This window comes from Myotis davidii, unplaced genomic scaffold (assembly GCF_000327345.1).
Source record: "Myotis davidii unplaced genomic scaffold, ASM32734v1 scaffold93, whole genome shotgun sequence".
Lineage (NCBI taxonomy): Eukaryota > Metazoa > Chordata > Mammalia > Chiroptera > Vespertilionidae > Myotis > Myotis davidii.
Genome location: NW_006292095.1, coordinates 8,955,685 through 8,976,352, shown reverse-complemented (window position 1 = coordinate 8,976,352; position 20,668 = coordinate 8,955,685). Strand labels below are relative to the sequence as shown.

The following is a 20,668-nucleotide window of genomic DNA, read 5'->3' as shown; positions in this document are numbered from 1 at the left end:
CATTTATAATGGTTTATAAATTTAGCAAACCCTAAATAACCAGAAATTTGGGGTTCTGTAAATATCTTTGAATATATTTAGCATCCCACCAAAAAATGGGGAATAATTTGTTCAATTAGAATATAAAAAATACAATGAACACTAAATTGATTTTCAAAATACATGGCTTTATGGTCAATTATATAGTAAATATCTTAGGATTTTCACAGTATAGTAAGTTTATCATTAGGGCAGTTTTTATTTTACTGATGCTGTGTACAAGTCGTGGTTACTAGATTGTACTACTTTATTAAACCCTAAGTAAACGGGTATTTCAGTAACAGGGTTTAAATTTGAGGTAATAGACTTATCATTAACGAGTTTTAGAGTCTTTTCAAATTCTCAACACAATGGTAAAGATTTCTATTTAGGGGAGGAGGGTGCTGGGAGCCCCTATAAAAGAGTTACTTAGGAGTCTACAGAAGAGAATCTATCGTAAGCTAAAAAAATAAAAGAAGTTCAATATTGACCTGTAGTTGGCAAATCAGTTGACTATATGAAATTCTCTTTGATACAGTTTTTACTGAACACTTCAGTCTGATCCTATAGTAGGTTCAGTTTACAGATATTTTATGAGAGCCCTTTATGAGCTGGGCACTGTGCTAAACATTAGAGATAAAATTATCAAAATGTGGTCACTGTCCTTATAAAAAGATAATCACAACACAAGCAGATAAGGCCAGTCAAAGAGATGGGGGCAGGGTCCCATATGAGAGCCTGAGAGGAAATCCATACCCACGTGTGGAAGTGGGGAGATGGGGAGCTGCAGGTCAGGGTCAGTTGGAAGAAGTGATACTTAATGTTAGACAAACTGTGAATTTTCGTCTCAATAAGAACAAATATAAATGTGGGGGAAAGGACACATATGTAATAATTTAATCAATAAAAAATTTAAAAAAAGAACAAATATAGAAAAAAGATCACATCACATTATGAGCAAATACCAAAGTAAAACAAAAAAAAATTATGTCTTTCCATCTTCTAACCTAATCAATGGAACAAATGATATATGTATTTTTGAAGCTACAGTAGAGGGTTGATTCTTATTCAACCACGTTCTTCTAAGAAATAAAATTCTTGGATTTGCTCAAACTCATTCCAAAGCATATTGTTCAAAATCAGATTAAATTTATGGTATTCTTATCTCCCAGGAAAGTGATAGATTGGATACTTATCATATAATGCTAATATAGCAATAAGTCAGAAGGCAGACAGTCTCCCTGTTCTTTTAGAAGTAATTATATAGACTTGATTCAGGGCGTATAGAGCAGATGAGTTTTCATTTTTGCACATACTTTTTCTACACAATCAATGCAGTCTGCAGTTTGCTTATGCGGAAAATCAGTTTCCACTTCCGTCCATTTGATTTGGCAACAGCTCTTGGTATCCACAAAAACTACACGATGACTGTTGTTGCTGAACGCCTGAATTGCTTGGGAATAGGTTTTGAGATTTGTCTTACCTCCATGGTTGTCTTAAAAATTTATTCTATCAAAATGGATTTTTTAGAAGTCCTTGAGTCCTTCCTGACTGGTAATGCATTCAAAAGAAATGACGTAGGGGTTTTGGCACAGTGATTCCATGTGCTAGGATGAGCTTCCATTCCCAGTACTGTTATGGTAAAAGAAACCTTTGAGAATCGCTTAGTTAAATCCCTTAATCTTATCACTGAGAAAAACTAAGGCCCAATGAAGCCCAGTGGGCTGCTCACATCCAAGATGTGATGGTGCCAGGATGCTGTGAGCCTTAGTCTTCATCTTCCAAGGTCAGGGTCCCTGACACCTTACGCTTTAATGTACATGCAAATCTCCCAGGGATCTTGTTAAAATACAAAGTCTTATTCAGTAGTTCTGGCCTAGGGCCTGAGATTCTGCATTTCCACTAACAAGAACAGGAAGATGCTGGTGCTCTTGGTCCATGGAGGACACTCTGAAAAATAATAAGGCTTCACACTAGGAAAATGTATCTGAGTGAAGATCAACATTAGTGAAAGGATAGTTCTAGCTTAGACATAGCTGATAATTCCAAAAAGAATGGGCATACCTTAAGCTCTAGTGTTACTGTACCAAATATTCTGTATCATCTTATGATAGAGATAAAATAAACCACCATCCCATAATGCTAGTTTCCTGGGAAACATCATTATAGAATTTCATACCACTTATAAAATTGATTGGGTGAGATTTTTTTTATCCCCTTCACCTGGTTGTTCTGTGCCCTCTGATCTCAAAACTGTCATCTAAGATGCATACATGATAATTTTCTAATAAATGTATATTTCTTCTCTTAAGAGACTCATAAGTGCATTCCTGACCTCAAATAGTTATAGTTCTCTCCCTCTCTCTCTCTCTCTCTCTCTCTCTCTCTCTCTTTCTCTCTCTCTCTCTCTCTCTCCCCCGTCCCCTACACAGACACACAAACACACATTATTCACATATCTTATACCAAGTTCTTTGTATGAAAAAAGTGGATTATTGTGTGAACAATATTAGAATTTTAATTTTTTTTTCAAGAAGGCAAACAGGTAAGATGAAATAATCATTGTAGAATACATTTAGTTCTGAAATTACCTGCTTAATTACAGGGTATGTCTATATGGATTTATAGTCCTGGTTCAGAAACAAATACACAAAAACCCCAAATACTTTCAAAATTTATGTCAAATACATTATATGGAAAGTAGGTTTCCATGCATTTTTCTTGTATATATATATATGAAGACATTCTTACTGAAGCATGTAGAGTGATGTCTTTATGAGAAGTAAGCCAGCCTCAAAGGTTATAGTTTTTATTTCTTTATTTCTCTGAGTAGATTTTCCTCTATTTAATGAAGCAAAAATATTCTAACCAAAAATAACCAACTAATTTATATAAAATTGACTTTGAAGAGCTCAAAAGGGCCATATCAATCAATACAAGGTGTTTGGTGTTAAGCTCATTGATATTATTGTTAGTGATCATTTATACTTTAAGTTTACACAGGTACACGTGAGGCTGAAAATTTGGAACTGCCAGTATTTTATCTTTCATGCCATTCTTCATAAAGTAGGAGAATCAGATGTGCCAAATCACGTGATAACATTTTTTGGCATTTAATTTGGCTTTAAGGGGAATTTTTTAAATCACCCCTGTATTAGTAAAAATAAATAGTTTTGTTCACTTCTCTTTGATGCCAAAAGATAGTGTTTACTCTTATTTACTCTGGAGAAGAAAGGGTTGTGTGTAAATCATGTATGTGCTGTCAGAACTCAATTGCATTAGGTGCTTTGCATGATGTTCATGGTTTAGATAAACTATTAGTAATAATAATGGCCTTGGGTGTTGAGCATCTGTAAGTATATTTGCTTCTTAGAATCTTTCGATGGCCCTAGTAACACTAGAGCTTAAGGTATGCCCATTCTTATTAGAACATGATAGTGGGTAAAATGAATTCAATCTGAAATGCTTTTGTTACTGGAATAACAACACAAAAAGAGTAGTTGTAAAGGACTTCCATATTTAGGGACAATAGCTCCACTACAAGAACAATAGTATATCAATTCTAGAATTTTGATAAGTGAATATATGTGAGTGAATAAAATTTAAATTTGATACAATTTCCAAATAGTTTTACCTCAAAAGCAAAATGACATCAAGTACTACTTTAGAAGTTTTAATGTTTAAGTGTTAAAAATGTATTTGTATTTAGAGTAGTTGAATGAAATGAAATTTGTTCTAATAAAAATGGGCCTCTTTCACTTTCAACATTAAAAATGAGACCTAATATGTGATATATATTTTTAATACAGGGAATGTAGTTTCTCTTGTCAGTAATCATTAGGGTTCGAAAGTGCTTGATTCCCAGTGCAATTTGATGACTTAACTTATAAAAATACCTATGAAATAAGTGCAAAATTGAATGTTTATAAAAGTAGCTCAGAATGGTTTAAATAATTGAAGATTATGGGCTTTCATGTAACCTCTCACCAAAACCAGTGTTTTGTTTTGTTTATAAGTTATTTTCAATGACAGCTGGCAATGCAATATTATATTAGTTTTAGGTGTAAACATAGCGATTAGATATTTATATTCCTTACAAAATGGTCACTCTTATTAACATAAGAAAAGTCAAGGATCAGTGGCAACTAAGGAGATGCCAAAGGGAAAATGAATTGGCTGCCCGGGTCTTGCCAGCCCCATCCAACTTTTCAACCTCACTCTAGTTAAATTTCAGTTAACTTATAAAGACTGAAGCATTTCAATAACAACAAAAATATATACCCACAGTTTTCATGGGACATGGTTTTCTAAATGTTTTTTTGTCTTTTCTTTATGTTGTTCAATCACCAGGTCATTTGTAGGAATCTCCATATTCCATAGGAGGAAAATTGCCAGTCTGAAAGTTCAATGTCCTTAGCGTTCTATTGCTTATCACATTTTTGCCCTCTAGGTGCCAACCTGGATTCACTGGAGCAAGATGTACTGAGAATGTGCCCATGAAAGTCCAAAACCATGAAAGTATGTTAAAATAATCTGAAATTTGCTTTTTCCCCCAAAACTACAGCAACAAGCACTACCACTTGGTGTTTTTACAGCTCAGTTGTAATGGATTCCTTTTGTTCGAATTATGGTTTCACCACTCGGGGCATAAACCATTGAATCTGATCTTGTTCAGCTGTCTCACAACATGGGCCCGAAAGGTCATCAATTTAAAAGAATGACCCACCAGGGTGGCCAGTGATGCTGGCCTCCATGGCAGGCGGGCCAACCAAAAAAGCGTCCTTCCAAATGTTTGAGTGAAGTTATCAAATGGCAAACCGAGATGATGTTTTAATTTTAAGTGGCTCCCTTTGAAAGAAAGCAGTCACTTAAAATACTGGGATCTTCCTGTCATACAAACACGAGGACCGCATTTGGTCCAGATTTCTAACCCTTTGAGGGAAACGCCAGAGTCTGAAAACCATGATTAGGACAAAGACTCCGTTCCTGGGGGTGAACTCGCCAAGTTCGGTCAAATGAACACTGAAGGAGCTTCTTTCTAGCATATATTCACCTCTTCTCTTTTTCTCTGTTTTTTCTACCATTGTTTTTTGTTTCTTCTCTCAGGTGCCCAAATGAGTTTACTGGTGATCGTTGCCAAAACTACGTAATGGCCAGCTTCTACAGTACGTCCACTCCCTTTCTGTCTCTGCCTGAGTAGGAGCATGCTCAGTCGGTGCTGCTTTCTTGTTGCTGCATCTCCCCTCAGATTTCACCTAGAGCTAGATGCGTTTGACCAGGTCTAACATTGACTGCCTCTGCCTGTCGCATGAGACCATTAACAAAAGCGATTGTATTACTTCCTCTGTTCATGGCTAGTTGGCTCTGAGAACCTAGTAGGTGTGTGAGGCTGCCAGTGTTTCTGAAGCTGATATTGAATAATGTGATACAAAATGATAGTCAATACCAAGCAGTACATTCATAATAAAGGCATTGAAAAGTCTCACTTTTATTGATAAAATAAAAGCATTCCACTGAACAGTCCATCTTCTTTATAAAATGACAACATCCTGAGAAAGATGTTGCTAAGTTGTAACCAGTATGCACTTGAAATGATGGTAAGTTAAATTTGGTTTCAGAATGTATTTATAACGAATAAACATAATAAAAAGAGTTCAGATGTTTTTCTTCATTAACCAGCAGTTTGCATTTAGGTATAAAAAAAGCACTGAGTAGGAAAATTAGTAACAAACAAACATTTCACAGCAAATGAGAGAGCCTGGCTTCTATTTATGTTGCTTAGGAAACAAGTGATTCAGAACTAGTTTAAATAATCATTTGTTTATGTTAGCATATCTTTATTGCTAGTTTCAATGGTCATTTTAAGGGAAAATAGATTTTTTAATATTTATTATTTACTTTGAAATATAACAGTTCACCTCTAGATAATATATTTCTGTTCTTTTTTAAAAATACATTTTTATTGGTTTCAAAGGAGAAGGGAGAGGGAGAGATAGAAATATCAATGATGAGAGAGGATCATTGATCAGCTGCCTCCTGCACGTGCCTCACTGAGGATTGAGCCCACAGCCTGGGTATGTGCCATGACTGGGAATAAATCTGTGACCTCCTGGTTCATAGGTTGATGCTCAACCACTGAACCACACTGGCTGGGCTAGATAATATATTATTTAATGCAGAACTGAGAAATGTTAGTGGGTTTCTATGGCTCCATGAACATCATTCCTAAACAACGCAATTCATGTTACATATTATGGCATGGATAACTGAACTATGTACTTGTCATTCTATTGTGAATTGGGACTATAGCTTTTAATACCGGGGCTTCCGAGGTATTGTATTTAACATGGATTCCATAAAGCTATCCATTTAGATCAAAGGTTGACAATTTTTTTCTGTAAAGGATCAGACAGTAAATACTGACTTAACTCTACCATTGTGGCACAAAAGCAGCCGTAGACAATGCATAAAGTGATGAGCATGGCTTTGTACTATTAAAACTTTATTTATAAAAAGCAGGCAGTAGGCTGGATTTGTCCACCTCTGATTTAGAGTATCAGTTGCTCACCCTGAATATAACACATAGCTCATTGCAGTGTAAATTTATGTAACACAAGAAACAGTGATAGGAACTGGTCATTTGGGGGCTCTAAAAGAGTGGATTTATCCTTATTCAGATGCACGCAGCGAATAAGATTCAGTCCCTCAGGTTAACAGTCCTAGAGTAATAAGTGCCATTGAAAAATAAATTTCCTGTGCATCAGGGGGAGATTAGACCCATAATATTGAATCATTTATTGAGTGAAATGGTACTAATTATATATTACATGGGCTACATATCAAATATTATTTTTCGGCCATTTTCTGTTGTAAAAAATTGGTAAATTGATATTACTAAATTTTCAAATGCAATCTTCACTTTGTTGACAAATCTTGAAATCATATGCATTTAGTGAACAGAATTTTTCTCTCCATAGCTATAGATTAATTTTTCAAAAGTAGATAAGATGGAAAGTGAAAATAGAAGGAAAATAAGAGAATTTATATATTAAAGCCATTCCTTTCAGAGATTATGTGTTGGTATTCAAACAATATAGATTTAGCAAGTCCATGTAACTGTATAAATACAATGAAATTATACTTTATAATTTAACAAAAATTCTGGACATTTGCATTATACTAAAAATTTTGGTGTTACATCATTTTGTTGTGCACTGAAGGCAATATTGGGCTACTGCATAGAGAAAAGCATTAAAAATGGAGACATTTCTAAAAATAAAAATGCCATTAGATCTGACAGTTATAACCAGAGAAAATATTCTCAACTTCTCTTTGAGAGCATTTTCTGTCCTAAGATATTATTTAAAGAGCCACACTGTGTATTTAATCAAAATGTGACTCCTTGAACAAACTCTTTCATGAGCTTTTGGAAGACATCCAGAAAAGCAGCATTCCCATTTAACCTGATTTAACAAAGATCGATCAGAAGCACATTTATGAACAGAATCTGCAATGACTGTGCATTGGTGCTGCCTCGTGCCCAGAAAAGCAAGGCCCTCTGATCAGGGCCTTGCTTTTCTGCTTCCCAAACTTGTCTAGCCCAGAGTTAATTTTCTAACCTCCGTGTCGTAAATTCTCAATGTTTATTTCTGCACACTCCCCCATGGAAGACAGGAAAATAGATGTTTGCTGTTCTAAGAACTTTATGTTCAGTAGCAATGAAGGCTGCACAAAGAATAAAAAACATAGCCACAGTGGTAATGTTTAAAATGTACTTGTTAGTGTTCATAAAGTCTGAAACACAGAACATAAATTTTAAAAGAAATGATATTCCCCAGCTTTAAAGAGAATCATTTTTTTAACTTGCCAAACCACATTTCCAGTGGAAAAATAATGTTCCAAAAGAATGTCCAACTTTTACAATGCTTATTAACACATAAATTACATTATCAGGATTTGATGTAACTTTTCTGGTTAGAGTTCCCTATGGGGCCTTTTATTGATTTATCAGAACTGATTTAAATTATAAAAAGAATGGAACAAATGTTTATTTTATATGGCTTTTGTGAAGGCAGCCATGTGCCTTGAAATAAAACATATTTATAGTGCTTCCTAGGAAAATATTGCCAAGGCTAGTCAGCTTCAAATTTAACCTATGGACACAATTCCTACTTCAAAGGATTGTGTTCGTGTGTGTGAGTGAGTGAGTGTGTGTGTGTGTGTATGTGTGTGTGTGTGTGTACAGGCAATCCATAATCAATTTATAGACTTTATGGAGAGGGGAATAAAACATTGAAGGCTTCAATAGTTAGAGGAAGTATGGGGCAAGTATGTCATATATAAACTAACATTTTATAGGAAGTAATTACAGAATAGCCCAAACTATAGAATACTTTAAAAGAGTGCAGTTTTAGAACTTTTGGCCTATTCTCAGAATGACTAAACTCAGCAGATATCCTTAAAAATAATTTTGAATCATAGGTTACTGCTGCACAAATTACTTATGTTGATTTCTAAATCTTTAAAAGCAGGTTATTCATTCACTTATCAAACATGTATCTTGCTAACAGTAGAATAAAGGCACATCAATCTCTGACAAAATTATCATGAATTCCACCCAAGTGTAGTGAATTTTGCTGTGTGTGTGTTTGTGAGTGTGCTCTTGTGCACATGGAAACCAGAGTAAAGAGAGAGTCTCCTATTACATTGTAAAGGTAAGTTGAAAATTAGAAGTGAGACATGAAATTGGTCCCGTTTAGAATTGACATTGACAGAACTCCTTTAGAAACCTCAGAGGTGCAGAAAGGCAAGACTATACACAAGTCTCTGAGACTATTTCCATAAGGAGACCCAGGACATTAAAGAATAAAATCCCGAATGTTTTCAAATTTTAACAGAAACCATAATTGCATGAACATGTAACTTTGGTCAAAGAAAGTTGTTTCATTGTTCATTTCACTAATGGAATAGAAAATTTAAATTAACCTGCAGGTTAATCAGTTTTCTTCAAACAATTATAAAATCCTTTATAAAGCAAAGGATTAGTGAGTCAATATTTAATAGTTTCTGAAGACTCTCGGATTTAAATTAAATTTTTATATTGCTTACTGCACAGCAGGAAATCACATGTAGAAAAGGAAACTGAATTGTTTACAGTAACCTTTGTGTTTTTGAATTATTAATTTAATTTGAAAATGGAGTGGCTAGGCAGACATTCAATAGGAAGTGTATGATGCATAATGAGCCCAAGCCAACATTAGATTAAATAGAATAGATAGAAAGTAATAACCTCTTTATGAAATGAAAAGTGTTTGTGTATTATTTTTTTTCTTGACTCACAATGAAGAAACGTAGCCACTGATAGTAAAAATAAATTACAGGAGTGTTTGCTCCAGGTCTAGAATGACTGATGCATGTTTCCTCTGCTTGTTTCCTTGTTAGGGCTTATGGCCAGAAGAGATTCCAATTTTAAGTACCAATTTCCCTTTGAATTATTTGAAATTGGAGCTGCCTGATATGAATGACTTCCCATGAAATGAAATTATAGTTAGGCTCACAGACTTACCTATAAATGTAAATGCAGTAATATGTATGCATGGGCATGCTACTAATTTTATTGAAGACTTAACCAAGCTTTCTATGCACCTAATACAGATCATTAGCAGTGTTCACGTAGGCATGGAGTAATGATTCTCTGGGAAGAGTTTCTGTAGAGGTTTCTTGATTTTTTTAACCCTTAAATTGTTACTGACTGGTAGGAGCAAAAGGCAAGAGATGGAGAGAGTTTTAGGGAGAAATTTTGAGTCACATCCTTATGAAAATGTGTAAGGAAATTTATTATCACTCCCTCCGAACATGAATTTTCATACCTGGTGTTCCAAAGTTTACATGAAGGGAACAAATTGAAGAAAAAAAAAGTCCATTTGTCAAATTGTTGCACAAAGGCAAGAGACATTTGTTTTGATTTGAATACATTTATTTTGCTGTGAACATCGTGCAGCCAAATCAACCCCACATCCTCTGGTTTTTAATTTATGAGAAATGTAGTTATTTGCCTGAGTACCCTGGACCCAGGCAGAGGGACTCTCTATTATATCTAGTGTCTTTCTTTATCATTGTTACTCAATGAATTATTTGATTTTTTTAAAATCTGTGAAACCTCATTTTCTTAAGAGGTGGCAAGTTTTTAAAGTCTAAATTCTTGAGATATCCCAGGAGCTTTCAGAGTTTTCCTGGCTATGAAATTAGTCAAAAGTAAATCTCCACGCAGTAACCGGCCCAAGGGGAACGTCCAGACGAGAATGTTCTCCAAGCTGTTAAACCCTTTGGCCACTGGCCGACCCATTTCACGGCTTCTTTATTCCATAGGGTCACCCTGTGAGGCATGTGTCAGTATCATAAGCATTTTGCCAATGAGCAATTAACTTGTCCAAAATCACTGAACAGGCAAATGGCAGAGGCAGGACCTGAAACCAGGAAGGCTCTAGCTCTCTTAGCTCCTACCCTTCCCTCTCTGTAGGAGGCGCTTTGTCCAGGCCCAAACTGATGGCTTTGTAAGAGAAGTCCCTCTCTGCCATACTTAAGAGGTGTTTTTTTTTTCATATTGGTGGACCGCCCTGCTGTCTCTTTAATCGGGGATCAAGGGGAGGAATGTAGACTCCTGACTTCTGTTTTCATTCTGGCCCTGCCTCGCCACCACACTATACGCTCCTAAAGGGCCCGATCTGGTAGAATTTGATTAATCATTTTTGTTTCAAGGATGGAAAGTCATTTCTAGGGCTTTTTTCTTCTTTGCCTGATGTTCCCCCTCTACCCATTTAAGCCCATGCAGGTCCTGCCAGGCCTGCAATCCTGGCGCCTCTGCGGGAGCACAGGCTGGGGGCTCACACCCCTGAGTTCCCTTCCTGGCTTGCCCTCGGGTCCTCTGGATGCCTGTGTCTGTCTCAGAGCTCAGCATTGTGGAGTGATCATCTGATCTATCGGCTCTCTGTTATGTGAGGGAGTAATAAAATTAACTAAAGGCTGCAGGAATTCCCAGGAATTGTATCCTCCCCCTCACCCCCCCCCCCTTTTTTAACAATTTGAAAAAGGCATTGAGGTGTTTGCTGTGCCATACAGGAATGACAGGAGGAAGCTGGAAGCAGGTTCTGATGCCCCCATGCCCTCTCTGGTTTTTGGAGCAGAAATGTTTGTTAATATCACATGAGGGGTGGAGAAAGTAGAAAGTTAGGAGACAAGGAGATAGAGTTGTTTTTTGTCTTTGGTTTTTTGTAATATATTTTATTGATTTTTCACAGAGAGGAAGGGAGAGGGATAGAGAGTTAGAAACATCGATGAGAGAGAAACATCCATCAGCTGCCTCCTGCGCACCTCCTACTGGGGATGTGCCCACAACCAAGGTACATGCCCCTGGCCGGAATCGAACCTGGGACCTTTCAGTCCACAGGCTGATGCTCTATCCACTGAGCCAAACCGGTTAGGGCTTGAGTTTGTTTTTTATTAGTAATTTTAAAATTCTTACCCAAAGATGATTTTTTTTTAAAAGAGAGAGAAGAAGGGAGAGGGAGAGGGAGAGAGAAACATGAATTGATTGCCTCAAGTAGGCATCCAACTGGGGATTGAACCCCCAACCTGGATATATGCCCTTACTGGGAATTGAACCCTCGACCTTTCAGTGTACAGGGCAATGCTCCAACCAACTGAGCCACACTTGCCAGGGCAAGGAGACTGTGTTTTTAAAAATCAACAAGAAAGATGAGAGCATAACCAAAGAAAAATATAAATCCAATATAATAAAATTTTCAGACCAAATTTTTAAACTCATGGCTTCTATTCCTGGCTCTGCCACTGTGTGTCTTAGGGGAAAATAATTTCATCGACCTGGAACTTTGCCTCTACCTTTTAAAAAGACAGGGATGAAATAATGCCAAATGCCTTTTGTAATTATAAATATGATATTTCTATTCCTAAACAACATGGAGCAGGAGCGTAGAGAATAGTTCAGCTATACAACTTCTCCCTCAGTAAGGTCTTTTAAGGGTTAATAAAGTCTCAGTGTGCCGGTATTTGCACACTCCTTGAAAGAGAAGTTCCCTTTGTGGACTCCTGGGGGCGTACCTGAGCACTGCTTCACTAACAACCACCATTTGTCCTGTTCCATGTGCACGCACAGAGAGACGTAGTAGTCATGTGTAATGTGTTTTGGAGTGCAGTGATTACTCTTTTCTGAAACTTTTTCCCTTTCTTTCTTTTTTTGTCAACTTTCTGCATTGGCAGAGCATCTTGGGATTGAATTTATGGGTATGGACCAATCATCATTCCTTTTAGCCTGCAGAATTTAAAACCTATGAGCTGAAATCTTTTTCCCTTCCTACTCTTACCTTTCAGTTCCTAACTAATTTCCTTTTTCTTTAGAAGGGATCATACAGCTATAACTAAAGTGATTGTTCCACTTTCAATCTATGATTAGTTTACCCAAAATGTTATTGAGCACAGCAGCTTTTAGATTCCCAAGCTTCACTTAGAGTTTAAAATCACCTCACCTGCTGCAAATTCACATACATCCCACCTTCCTTGACCCACTGATTGGATCTGGCCCTGATGTTATTTAAGAGCTGGGGTAAGTTGGAATGACATACAAGGCTACGGGAGGAACCAAACCAGGGGCTTAAGAACCAAAGAAGTTTTAAATACTTCGCCCTAAAAAAAAACCACCACATCTTAGACTGATGGAAGTTTGACATACAATATAAAAATCATATGCAATATAGTAACATAGAAAGCCCTTACATTGCAACACAATATGACATGAACAGACATGAATTGCTCTGATTTTCTGGAGCTATTCAAGCATGGCTCTAGTCAGCTTCATTATCTCCTGAGCAAGGAAATAGAAAACAGAAAGATATAAGCCTTGTGCTATTTTAGGTGGAAATTCTAGTGCTAATGGAATTAAACTTGAGTCACTAAGATTATCCAGACAAGTAATCAAATACTGTAAACATCAAATATCTCCTAGGAGCATATGAATTTGGAGCACGCTCCTTCTGAAGGCCTTCGTCCTAAATAATTGATAGAAACAGTCAGTCTTGGGAGGAGGGGAAGCCGTGCTACCTTCCCAGAGGCTCCACTGCACAGGCACCAGGCCTCATGAACACTGCACACAGCCCTGAAATGGGTAATGGTCAACAGTGTCCTGATTAGCAGAATACCTGCTCCCCATCCAGCTGGTGTCAGTGACAACATACAGCGAGGGCACCCTCCAACTGCTCTTTCATTTGGGCTGATAACCTCACAGTTGACAGCTAATGCACTTTCCAGTATTTGTGGGAAATGACGCTGTCACAGGCTCTCCCAGTTGCAGGAATAGAAACTCAATGAATTGTCCATTCCTCCAAAAATCTTCCAAGAGAAAACCATTTAATGAGAATCCCCCACCCCCCACATTTATATGTGGTCTTTGAACATCAGAGAACACCTACCAAGAGTGAGAGGCAAGAGAGGGCCTACCAATGGCACTTGAGTGGCAGGTCGCCTACATGAGGGGAGTTATCTATATGGTTTACTTCCCTTGGGATAAAAAGTGACCCACTTCTGAAAAGGCTTCTTGGCCTTTCCTGCACGGAGGAAGAGCTTTCCACCATCACCTCCCTTCTCCCCAACAGCATCTTTCCTACTTTATCACACTGGAGTCTGACTACAGAATTTATTATTCCCATTCCTGAGCAAGGAAGTGAGGTAAAGGATAGCTCAGATATACCAATTCGCCCTTAGTAAGATCGTAAGAATCAATAAAGACTCCACAGTCCCAAGACTAGACCAGTCAACCCTTAAGGAAAGTCAGACCTTAAAGGTCAATTAAAACTGAGAAAGACAAGGCCTCTGTCTCCTGGCCTGGCCAGATCCTACTGAAAAACATGCTCAATCTGATCCACTTGAATGTCCAGCCAAACCAAAGAGCAAAGTCTCAGCAGCTTTTCCATTCATTACGGCCGAGCTGCCAATTGGACCGAGGGCTTCTCTTTTTCAGCACTGCCTCTAATTTACTGTTGTCCTATTGACCCCATTTTACACTAGGAAAAAAAAAATATGGAGAAAAAAAGGGGGTGGAGTATTCATATTATTTTCATCAAGTATTTTTCTCTTAACATTCATATTGTGGGGGCGACCTGATCTAGGAAATCATTGGAAAATCAAACAGAAACAGATGAGAAACATTGAAGGCAGTCAGTAAATGCTGATGGGAATACAGAATCCTAGTCCCACATCTGTGTTCTGTGGGCGTTGGCTTTCGTGGGTCATCTTAGCACTTTTGCTTGACCCCTTGGCCTTTATTGTGCTGCCCTTTTATTTCCATGGCTGATCTCACAGGGAAATGTGTGCCTTCCTACAGAACATAGGAAGAATGCCAGGTATTCACAAACCCAGGTCAAACTATTCTTTTATTATTAACCATCAAAAACGTGTCAAAAGAATTCCCGAGAGTACACGTGATGCTTGGTCTTCCTTCAGTCCTTGGCTAGAGCCCATGTTTTCAGTCTGCAGAAACCATTTCCCAGTGTTCCTAAAGATACGATGGTAAGATGTCAACGCAACCAAGCCCTTACTATTTTAAAAGAAGAAAAAATAGAGTGAAAAAGGACACAGAAGGCAGGGTCTTCATTTTCTTGGCAATAATACGTGTGCACTCCAATTTCTTAACCAACTCGCAGGAACCAAAGGAGCCTTGCTCTGCGTCCTTGGGTCCCCTGGAGGACCAGCAGGGATGTGCTGCCTCTGCTGCTTGACGTAGATGCTAAATACTGATCTGGATGCCAGGTCATGGAGGCGGCTCCAGTGGCACCAGCTCACAGATTAGCACCCCATAAAATGTAATTCCCTGTCCTGTGGCTATGGGGGGAGGAGAGGCAGCAGACACAGCAATTAACACATCAGCATTCACATTCCACTCCTCCCTTGACTTTTGCGGCACAAAAATATGTGACACCACTTTTATGTCTCCTGGTTCAGTGTTGCACCCAGTGCACCGGCTGCTTCGCTTCCTAATCGTGGCTTCCCTGTGCTGGCCAGCCTAGGTTAGGAGTTATGCTGTATGGGGTAACCCTTCCAACTTCGCATCCACCTGTGCTTCCTACCTGAAACTTTCCTCCCTCTGGTTTTCTTTTTATTTGTTTCTTTTTCCTCCCTTAGTATCAGGCATGCTGTGCCAGGGACTTCAGATGACTCCTCCACTTCTAACCTTGTTTTGCCTTGACCCTGACTGCCTCCCTCCCTCAGTCATTCTGTCAGTCTGTCTGTCCTCCTCGGTTTGTTTTTCCTTTCCACTTCCAACCCTTCTGGTTTGTTTTTGTCTAATCTCTGCGGCATTCTAGTCTTTTACCCACTGACTCCTGTTCCCCTCCTCCTCCTCCTGTTAATAATCAGTGCTCTATTAATTTGATTTGACAATGTTCCTGACCTGTTAACTGGAATTTGATTACCGTGGGCTTGGCTTGTAGGAAATGTTTTGTATAATGATAAGGTCCACTGTGTCACAGAAATTAAAATGCACTTTTTCATTTCAAGGAAACTTCCTGCAAATTGCTCTCTCTCAATAGAGAAAAGAGGTGTGGTCACTGAGACTGAGCATGTCAACTGGAAATGTTCAGAAGGCCCATGTTGATGCCCGGATAAGAGGCATTCATTTGTATAGGGTGTCCCAAAATGCACGCAAGGTTTGCAATTCAATTCAATTGCAAATCTTGCGTGCATTTTGGGACACCCTATATAATATCCCCCAGATCTTGACCAGCCTGTTAATCAGAAAACCAAGCACAGCTGACCCTGCTTGTTATGCACTGGTTGAGTTCTCTTTCTCAGTGACCTGCAAACTAACTTCCAATAAGTGTAATTAGACTGGTTGGAAGTTCAGTTCCTAAGGCAGTGGTTCTCAACCTTCCAGATGCCGCGACCCTTTAATACAGTTCCTCATGTTGTGGTGACCCCCAATTTCATTGTTACAAATTGAACATAATTAAAGCATAGTGACTAATCACAAAAACAATATGTAATTATATATATGTTTTCCGATGGTCTTAGGTGACCCCTGTGAAAGGGTCGCTCGACCCCCAAAGGGGTCGTGACCCACAGGTTGAGAACCGCTGTCTAAGGGATCAGGTTCACCATTAGGTCAGCCAACCTTGTTAAGAACCTGATCTACCATAGAATCAATCAAGTTGTCCACCCCCCAAAACTAATTTGCAAATAGAAAGACTTTCATGCATAAGAGACTGGTTGCATTTGAGGTACAATAGTGCCTTTACTTCAAAATTCTAACTCACACCTCCTTAGTGTAATCTACATTAGCTAATTTGCCATGTTGGTCAATGCAGGAATGTATAATCTATTCCAAATTGCATATTATTTGTGCTAGTTATTCCTTTACACAGATAGAGGAGGCCTCTAAGGGCATTTGGTGACGTAATAATAATTGTCCTCCAAAGAACGAGTCTTCACCTTTGCCCAGGACTGTCTTAGCCACCAGATTGGATTTTCTCTGATATAGCATCTTGCTACTCCGCATCCTGTGGTTTATGTTCACATTTTACTGTGAAATCATACGGATCCTGCCCTGATTTGGTTGCTCACTACAAGCCAAGCTCATGTTCGCAAATGTCTTTGAGTTTATTTCGTTAAGTTATAAATGGTTCTTTGTAAAGACCACTGGAATATACAATAGCTGGGAAATCAAAAGAGACGGGGGGTGGAGAGAGAAAGGAAGAGAGGAGGGTCCCAGGGGTTCCAAACCCAGCTCCTTTTATTGGCGTTGATTCCTGTTGTCTTTGCAAGAGATGTTTGCAAGAGATTTTTTTTTAATAAAAGTACAGTTTTAACCAAATAGTTATCTTATAACCAATGTTTATGATTTGCTAGTTTAATTCATATGTATCAATAGCTTATACTTAAAGTAATATTATGGCAGACTGTTTTTTATTGTAAATGGCCCCATCTGGCTCTGTTGTTTATACTTACCACATAGAGCAGTGTTATGCTGTACCTTAAGTATGTCTGCAACAGTAATGAATTGTCACATGTTTATTTCTTGTGACCATGGATAGTGCCATGCAGCATGCCAACTGTTCAATTGTAAGTCCGGGCAAGGGTCAGGGGCCTTTGGTGACATCTGCTCTCGTCCCTTTCCAGAAGCAGAGGAGCTCTACCAGAAGAGGGTGCTGACCATCACTGGCATCTGCATCGCCCTGCTAGTGGTCGGCATCATGTGTGTGGTGGCCTACTGCAAAACCAAGTAATCCTTCCTCCCCGCGCTGCTCCCTCCTGACAGAAACCCATCTCCACAGCCCTGTCTTGGGGGAAAAAGGGGGGAGAGACCCCAGGAGGACTTTTCCCCTTAGTGTTTCTTCTGAATCATCCATTTGAGGCACCTTTCCTAATCACATAATTAGAAAGCACTGCCTATTGGTGTGAAAATGCTGAGGAGACTTCTGATGAGTGACCACAGCCCCCTGACCAGAGAAAGGGTTGGGCAGGCAGGCTTGTATGGGGCCCACACGTGTGCATGTGTGTGCGCATGTGGATGTGAGAGGAGGGTGGCGGGTGCAAGAAGTGCACTTGTCAAACACTGCTGGGGACACGTCCAGTTTGCAATTACCATGAGAAGATAAAGGAAACACTTGGTGGCATTTGAGATGCGGTTTTCTGAGCATTATCCTGATTATTTTTTTAATTCCATCCAATGAAGTTTCCAGCTCAGATGCTCATGAGTGTGAGATGTACAAAAGGAATCTTCTGAGAGGAAAGTCAAGGGAAACTTGCTTTGAAAGAACAAAAGGGAAAACATTAAAACAGATTTGTGTTCACTATTTTTGATCCTTTAAAGTGGGTCCATATTAACAAATGTAATCACTTTGTGACACACATTCCCTCCACTTTCTGACGTATGACCTCCACTTCAAGTCTAAACAAATATTAACAGTTTTGTTTTGTTGCTTCATCACATAAATTTTCTTGCCAAAGCAAGTCATGGGGATATTGTTATGATCTGAATGTTGTGTTGAGGAACGAAGACAGTGCTTTTAGTCCATAAAATCCAGGGCATAGATGGAGTTTTCCTACAACCCCAGAACTGGGTGCCAGAACTGAGTAAGCGACAGAGATTAGCCTTCATGGAGTCACCTTAAGACTTATTTATTTATTTTAAATCTTTATTGTTGAAAGTATTACATAGGTCCTTCTTTTTTCCCCCTTAACCTGTTCCCTTAAGAGTCTTTTTAGATATTTTAATACCTACTTATAAAAAAAAAAGTTGCCAAAGTACGATCCTGTTACAACTGTGCCCAAATCTACAGCCAAATATGCACGTTTTCACTCATGTACAGTATTAGGCATGCACACACACCATGGATCACGTGCAGACTCAAAACTAACTGCGTTTTCTAAAGGCCAACAGGCAAAATTATAAATGAAATCAGCTCTGTCAATTGCACAGCGCAAGTTGTTACCTAAGACAAATGACCACCTGTAAGACTTAGGCCCAGATGGGTGGATTAGCGACGATGGGGATTCAGCCAAATATCAACCCAACTTACCCCATCTTCTCCTCTGTCTGTCTTCTCTCTCAGCAGTCGGGTTTCATTTCTGTAAGAAGCCCATTCGGCTTCTTACACCTATTGGTTAAGAGAATGTGTATGGTTCCGCAGCTGCCCACAGGCAGATTCTAAGATGAAATGGCACGCTCTCTCCCCCTCCTCCCTCACTACCAAGCCACTGCCCGGGTTATGTGTTGGTGAAATAAGGAATTGACTGAAATGAGAAATGTAAGCAATAGAAAAAAATAAATGCTCCCTTTTCCACACGCAGGAAACAGCGGAAAAAGCTTCATGACCGGCTTCGGCAGAGTCTTCGGTCCGAGCGCAACAACATGGTCAACATCGCCAACGGGCCTCACCACCCCAACCCGCCCCCCGAGAACGTGCAGCTGGTGAATGTATGTTGACTCTGGCAGTGGAGACGCTGAGCATCTCCCCTCTGTTCAGGCACCTTGCAGTTTATTTTCTAAAGCTCTTAGCTGCTGCCATTAATCTCCACGGCTTCCAGGAATCCAAGGATTTGCCAGGAGAAAATAATGGGGACATTTTTTAAAGTGGATTTGGTTACTGTAAAACCAGCACATTTCCTCCCCTAAAGTGTTCATTAAGGGGTTGGAATAATAATGTTGGGTTTGTTCTGCGGGGAGGCCGTAGCTGGAAGAAAGAAAAGAAAAACACAAAGGAAAATTAGAAAATGAATGATACCAGGATCAGAAGGAAATGTTTTATTTTTCTAATTTGGAAATGAAGGCTGCTCCAGCCTCTCACTGATTAGTACTGAGAACGGAGCTGAGGGCTTTAGAGTGATTTTATTGGAGGCATCACCGTGCCTGATGATTTGCGGATTCTGATTTACAAAGGAAGAAATTAGGGCAGGGAAAGGTCAAGTGACTTATCAAACTTGCTTCTCAGCAAAACTGGAGGAACATTTGCTTTCTATTCCCGGACTCTGTCTACATGATGCCACACCCTCCTGATGAAACCTACCCTTCACCACTCAAGTCCTTTGTTTAAAATTTACCAGGCTTTGAAATATAACTGAGTCAGAGAATATTAGATTCCGCAAAGTCTTTCGATATCATCTTCAAATCTTCCTCTTTTTTTTTTTCAGAGAAGGGCCAGAGCTGAACTCAGTTTCCCTGGCTTTTGAAGTGTTGCTCTTTCTATTCCTATTCCACCATCATTCTTCCTGTTTTCGTCATTTCTCTCTGATTTTTTACTTTTTATAAGCAAAGCTCAAAGATTGTATTGCACTACCATTTTCTATTCTATAGAAAAAGGTATATTTGTGTGGAGCAAATATATCATGGACCCGAGTTCAGAGTGAGTGGTTTCTAAACCACCAGTAAGTCTTGTAGCAGAGACCTACCGGAGACTGGTAGAGTCAGGTGCAAATACATTAGGATGCTTTGCTGCTTCCACCCCCATCAGTGCTCATTAGAATGATCTGCATGGTCCATCAATGCACTCACTACAGACACGCCTATATGCTGTCACTAAGAAAGTTACAAGATGTAGGAAGTGGAATGACTTCCTGGATTCCATTCATGGCTCACACACTGTGTGACTTTAGGCTTTAACCTTTCTAAACCCTATCTGTTCATCATGAAAACAGGCCTAAAAATAATACTTACTTCAGAATGTTCTTGCTAGCATTAAATAAGAGAACCTACATAAAACACTTAGCCCAGTGGCATTTAATGAGTGTTGAATAAGTGTTAAATGTTATTTTCATTAGATACACTGAGCTTACACTGCTTTCCAGGAGCAAGAGTGAAATAGTACCCAGACTGGAAGTAGCTCATTATGTGTGACGCCACCATCTTTTAAAGCCAGCTAGCCGCACGTCCCAGGGATTCCACATGGAATAACCTTTCCTCCAAGAGAACCAGTTAGAACATCAAGCATAATTCAAGTTGCATTTTTTGGGGTTTCCATGAATATATGAGGTTATTTTAGCACTCTCTGCCCATCAGATTACAAAGCCCTATTTCATCTGAGGGTATTCTTTCTTTGCCTCATCCTCTATTTAACTTAATTTGGTGTAAATACAAATAGCATTTGAA

At 38.9% G+C, this 20,668-nt stretch overlaps 1 protein-coding gene across 11 annotated transcripts in view; it reads left to right on the top strand.

Moving 5' to 3' along the window:
• The window catches only part of NRG1 (neuregulin 1), a 1,008,204-nt gene that overhangs the window by 975,508 nt on the left and 12,028 nt on the right, over window positions 1-20,668 (top strand). For 7 of the 11 annotated variants that reach the window (XM_006765607.2, XM_006765606.2, XM_006765605.2 and 4 more), the window contains 4 exons: window positions 5,125-5,183; window positions 12,295-12,318; window positions 17,200-17,302; window positions 18,874-19,000. In XM_006765607.2, the coding sequence (XP_006765670.1) occupies window positions 5,125-5,183; window positions 12,295-12,318; window positions 17,200-17,302; window positions 18,874-19,000 (313 nt within the window). Of the gene's footprint in view, window positions 1-4,468; window positions 4,537-5,124; window positions 5,697-12,294; window positions 12,319-17,199; window positions 17,303-18,873; window positions 19,001-20,668 lie in introns of those variants that run through there. The other 4 variants (XM_006765603.2, XM_006765609.2, XM_006765604.2 and 1 more) reach the window with 3 other exon arrangements.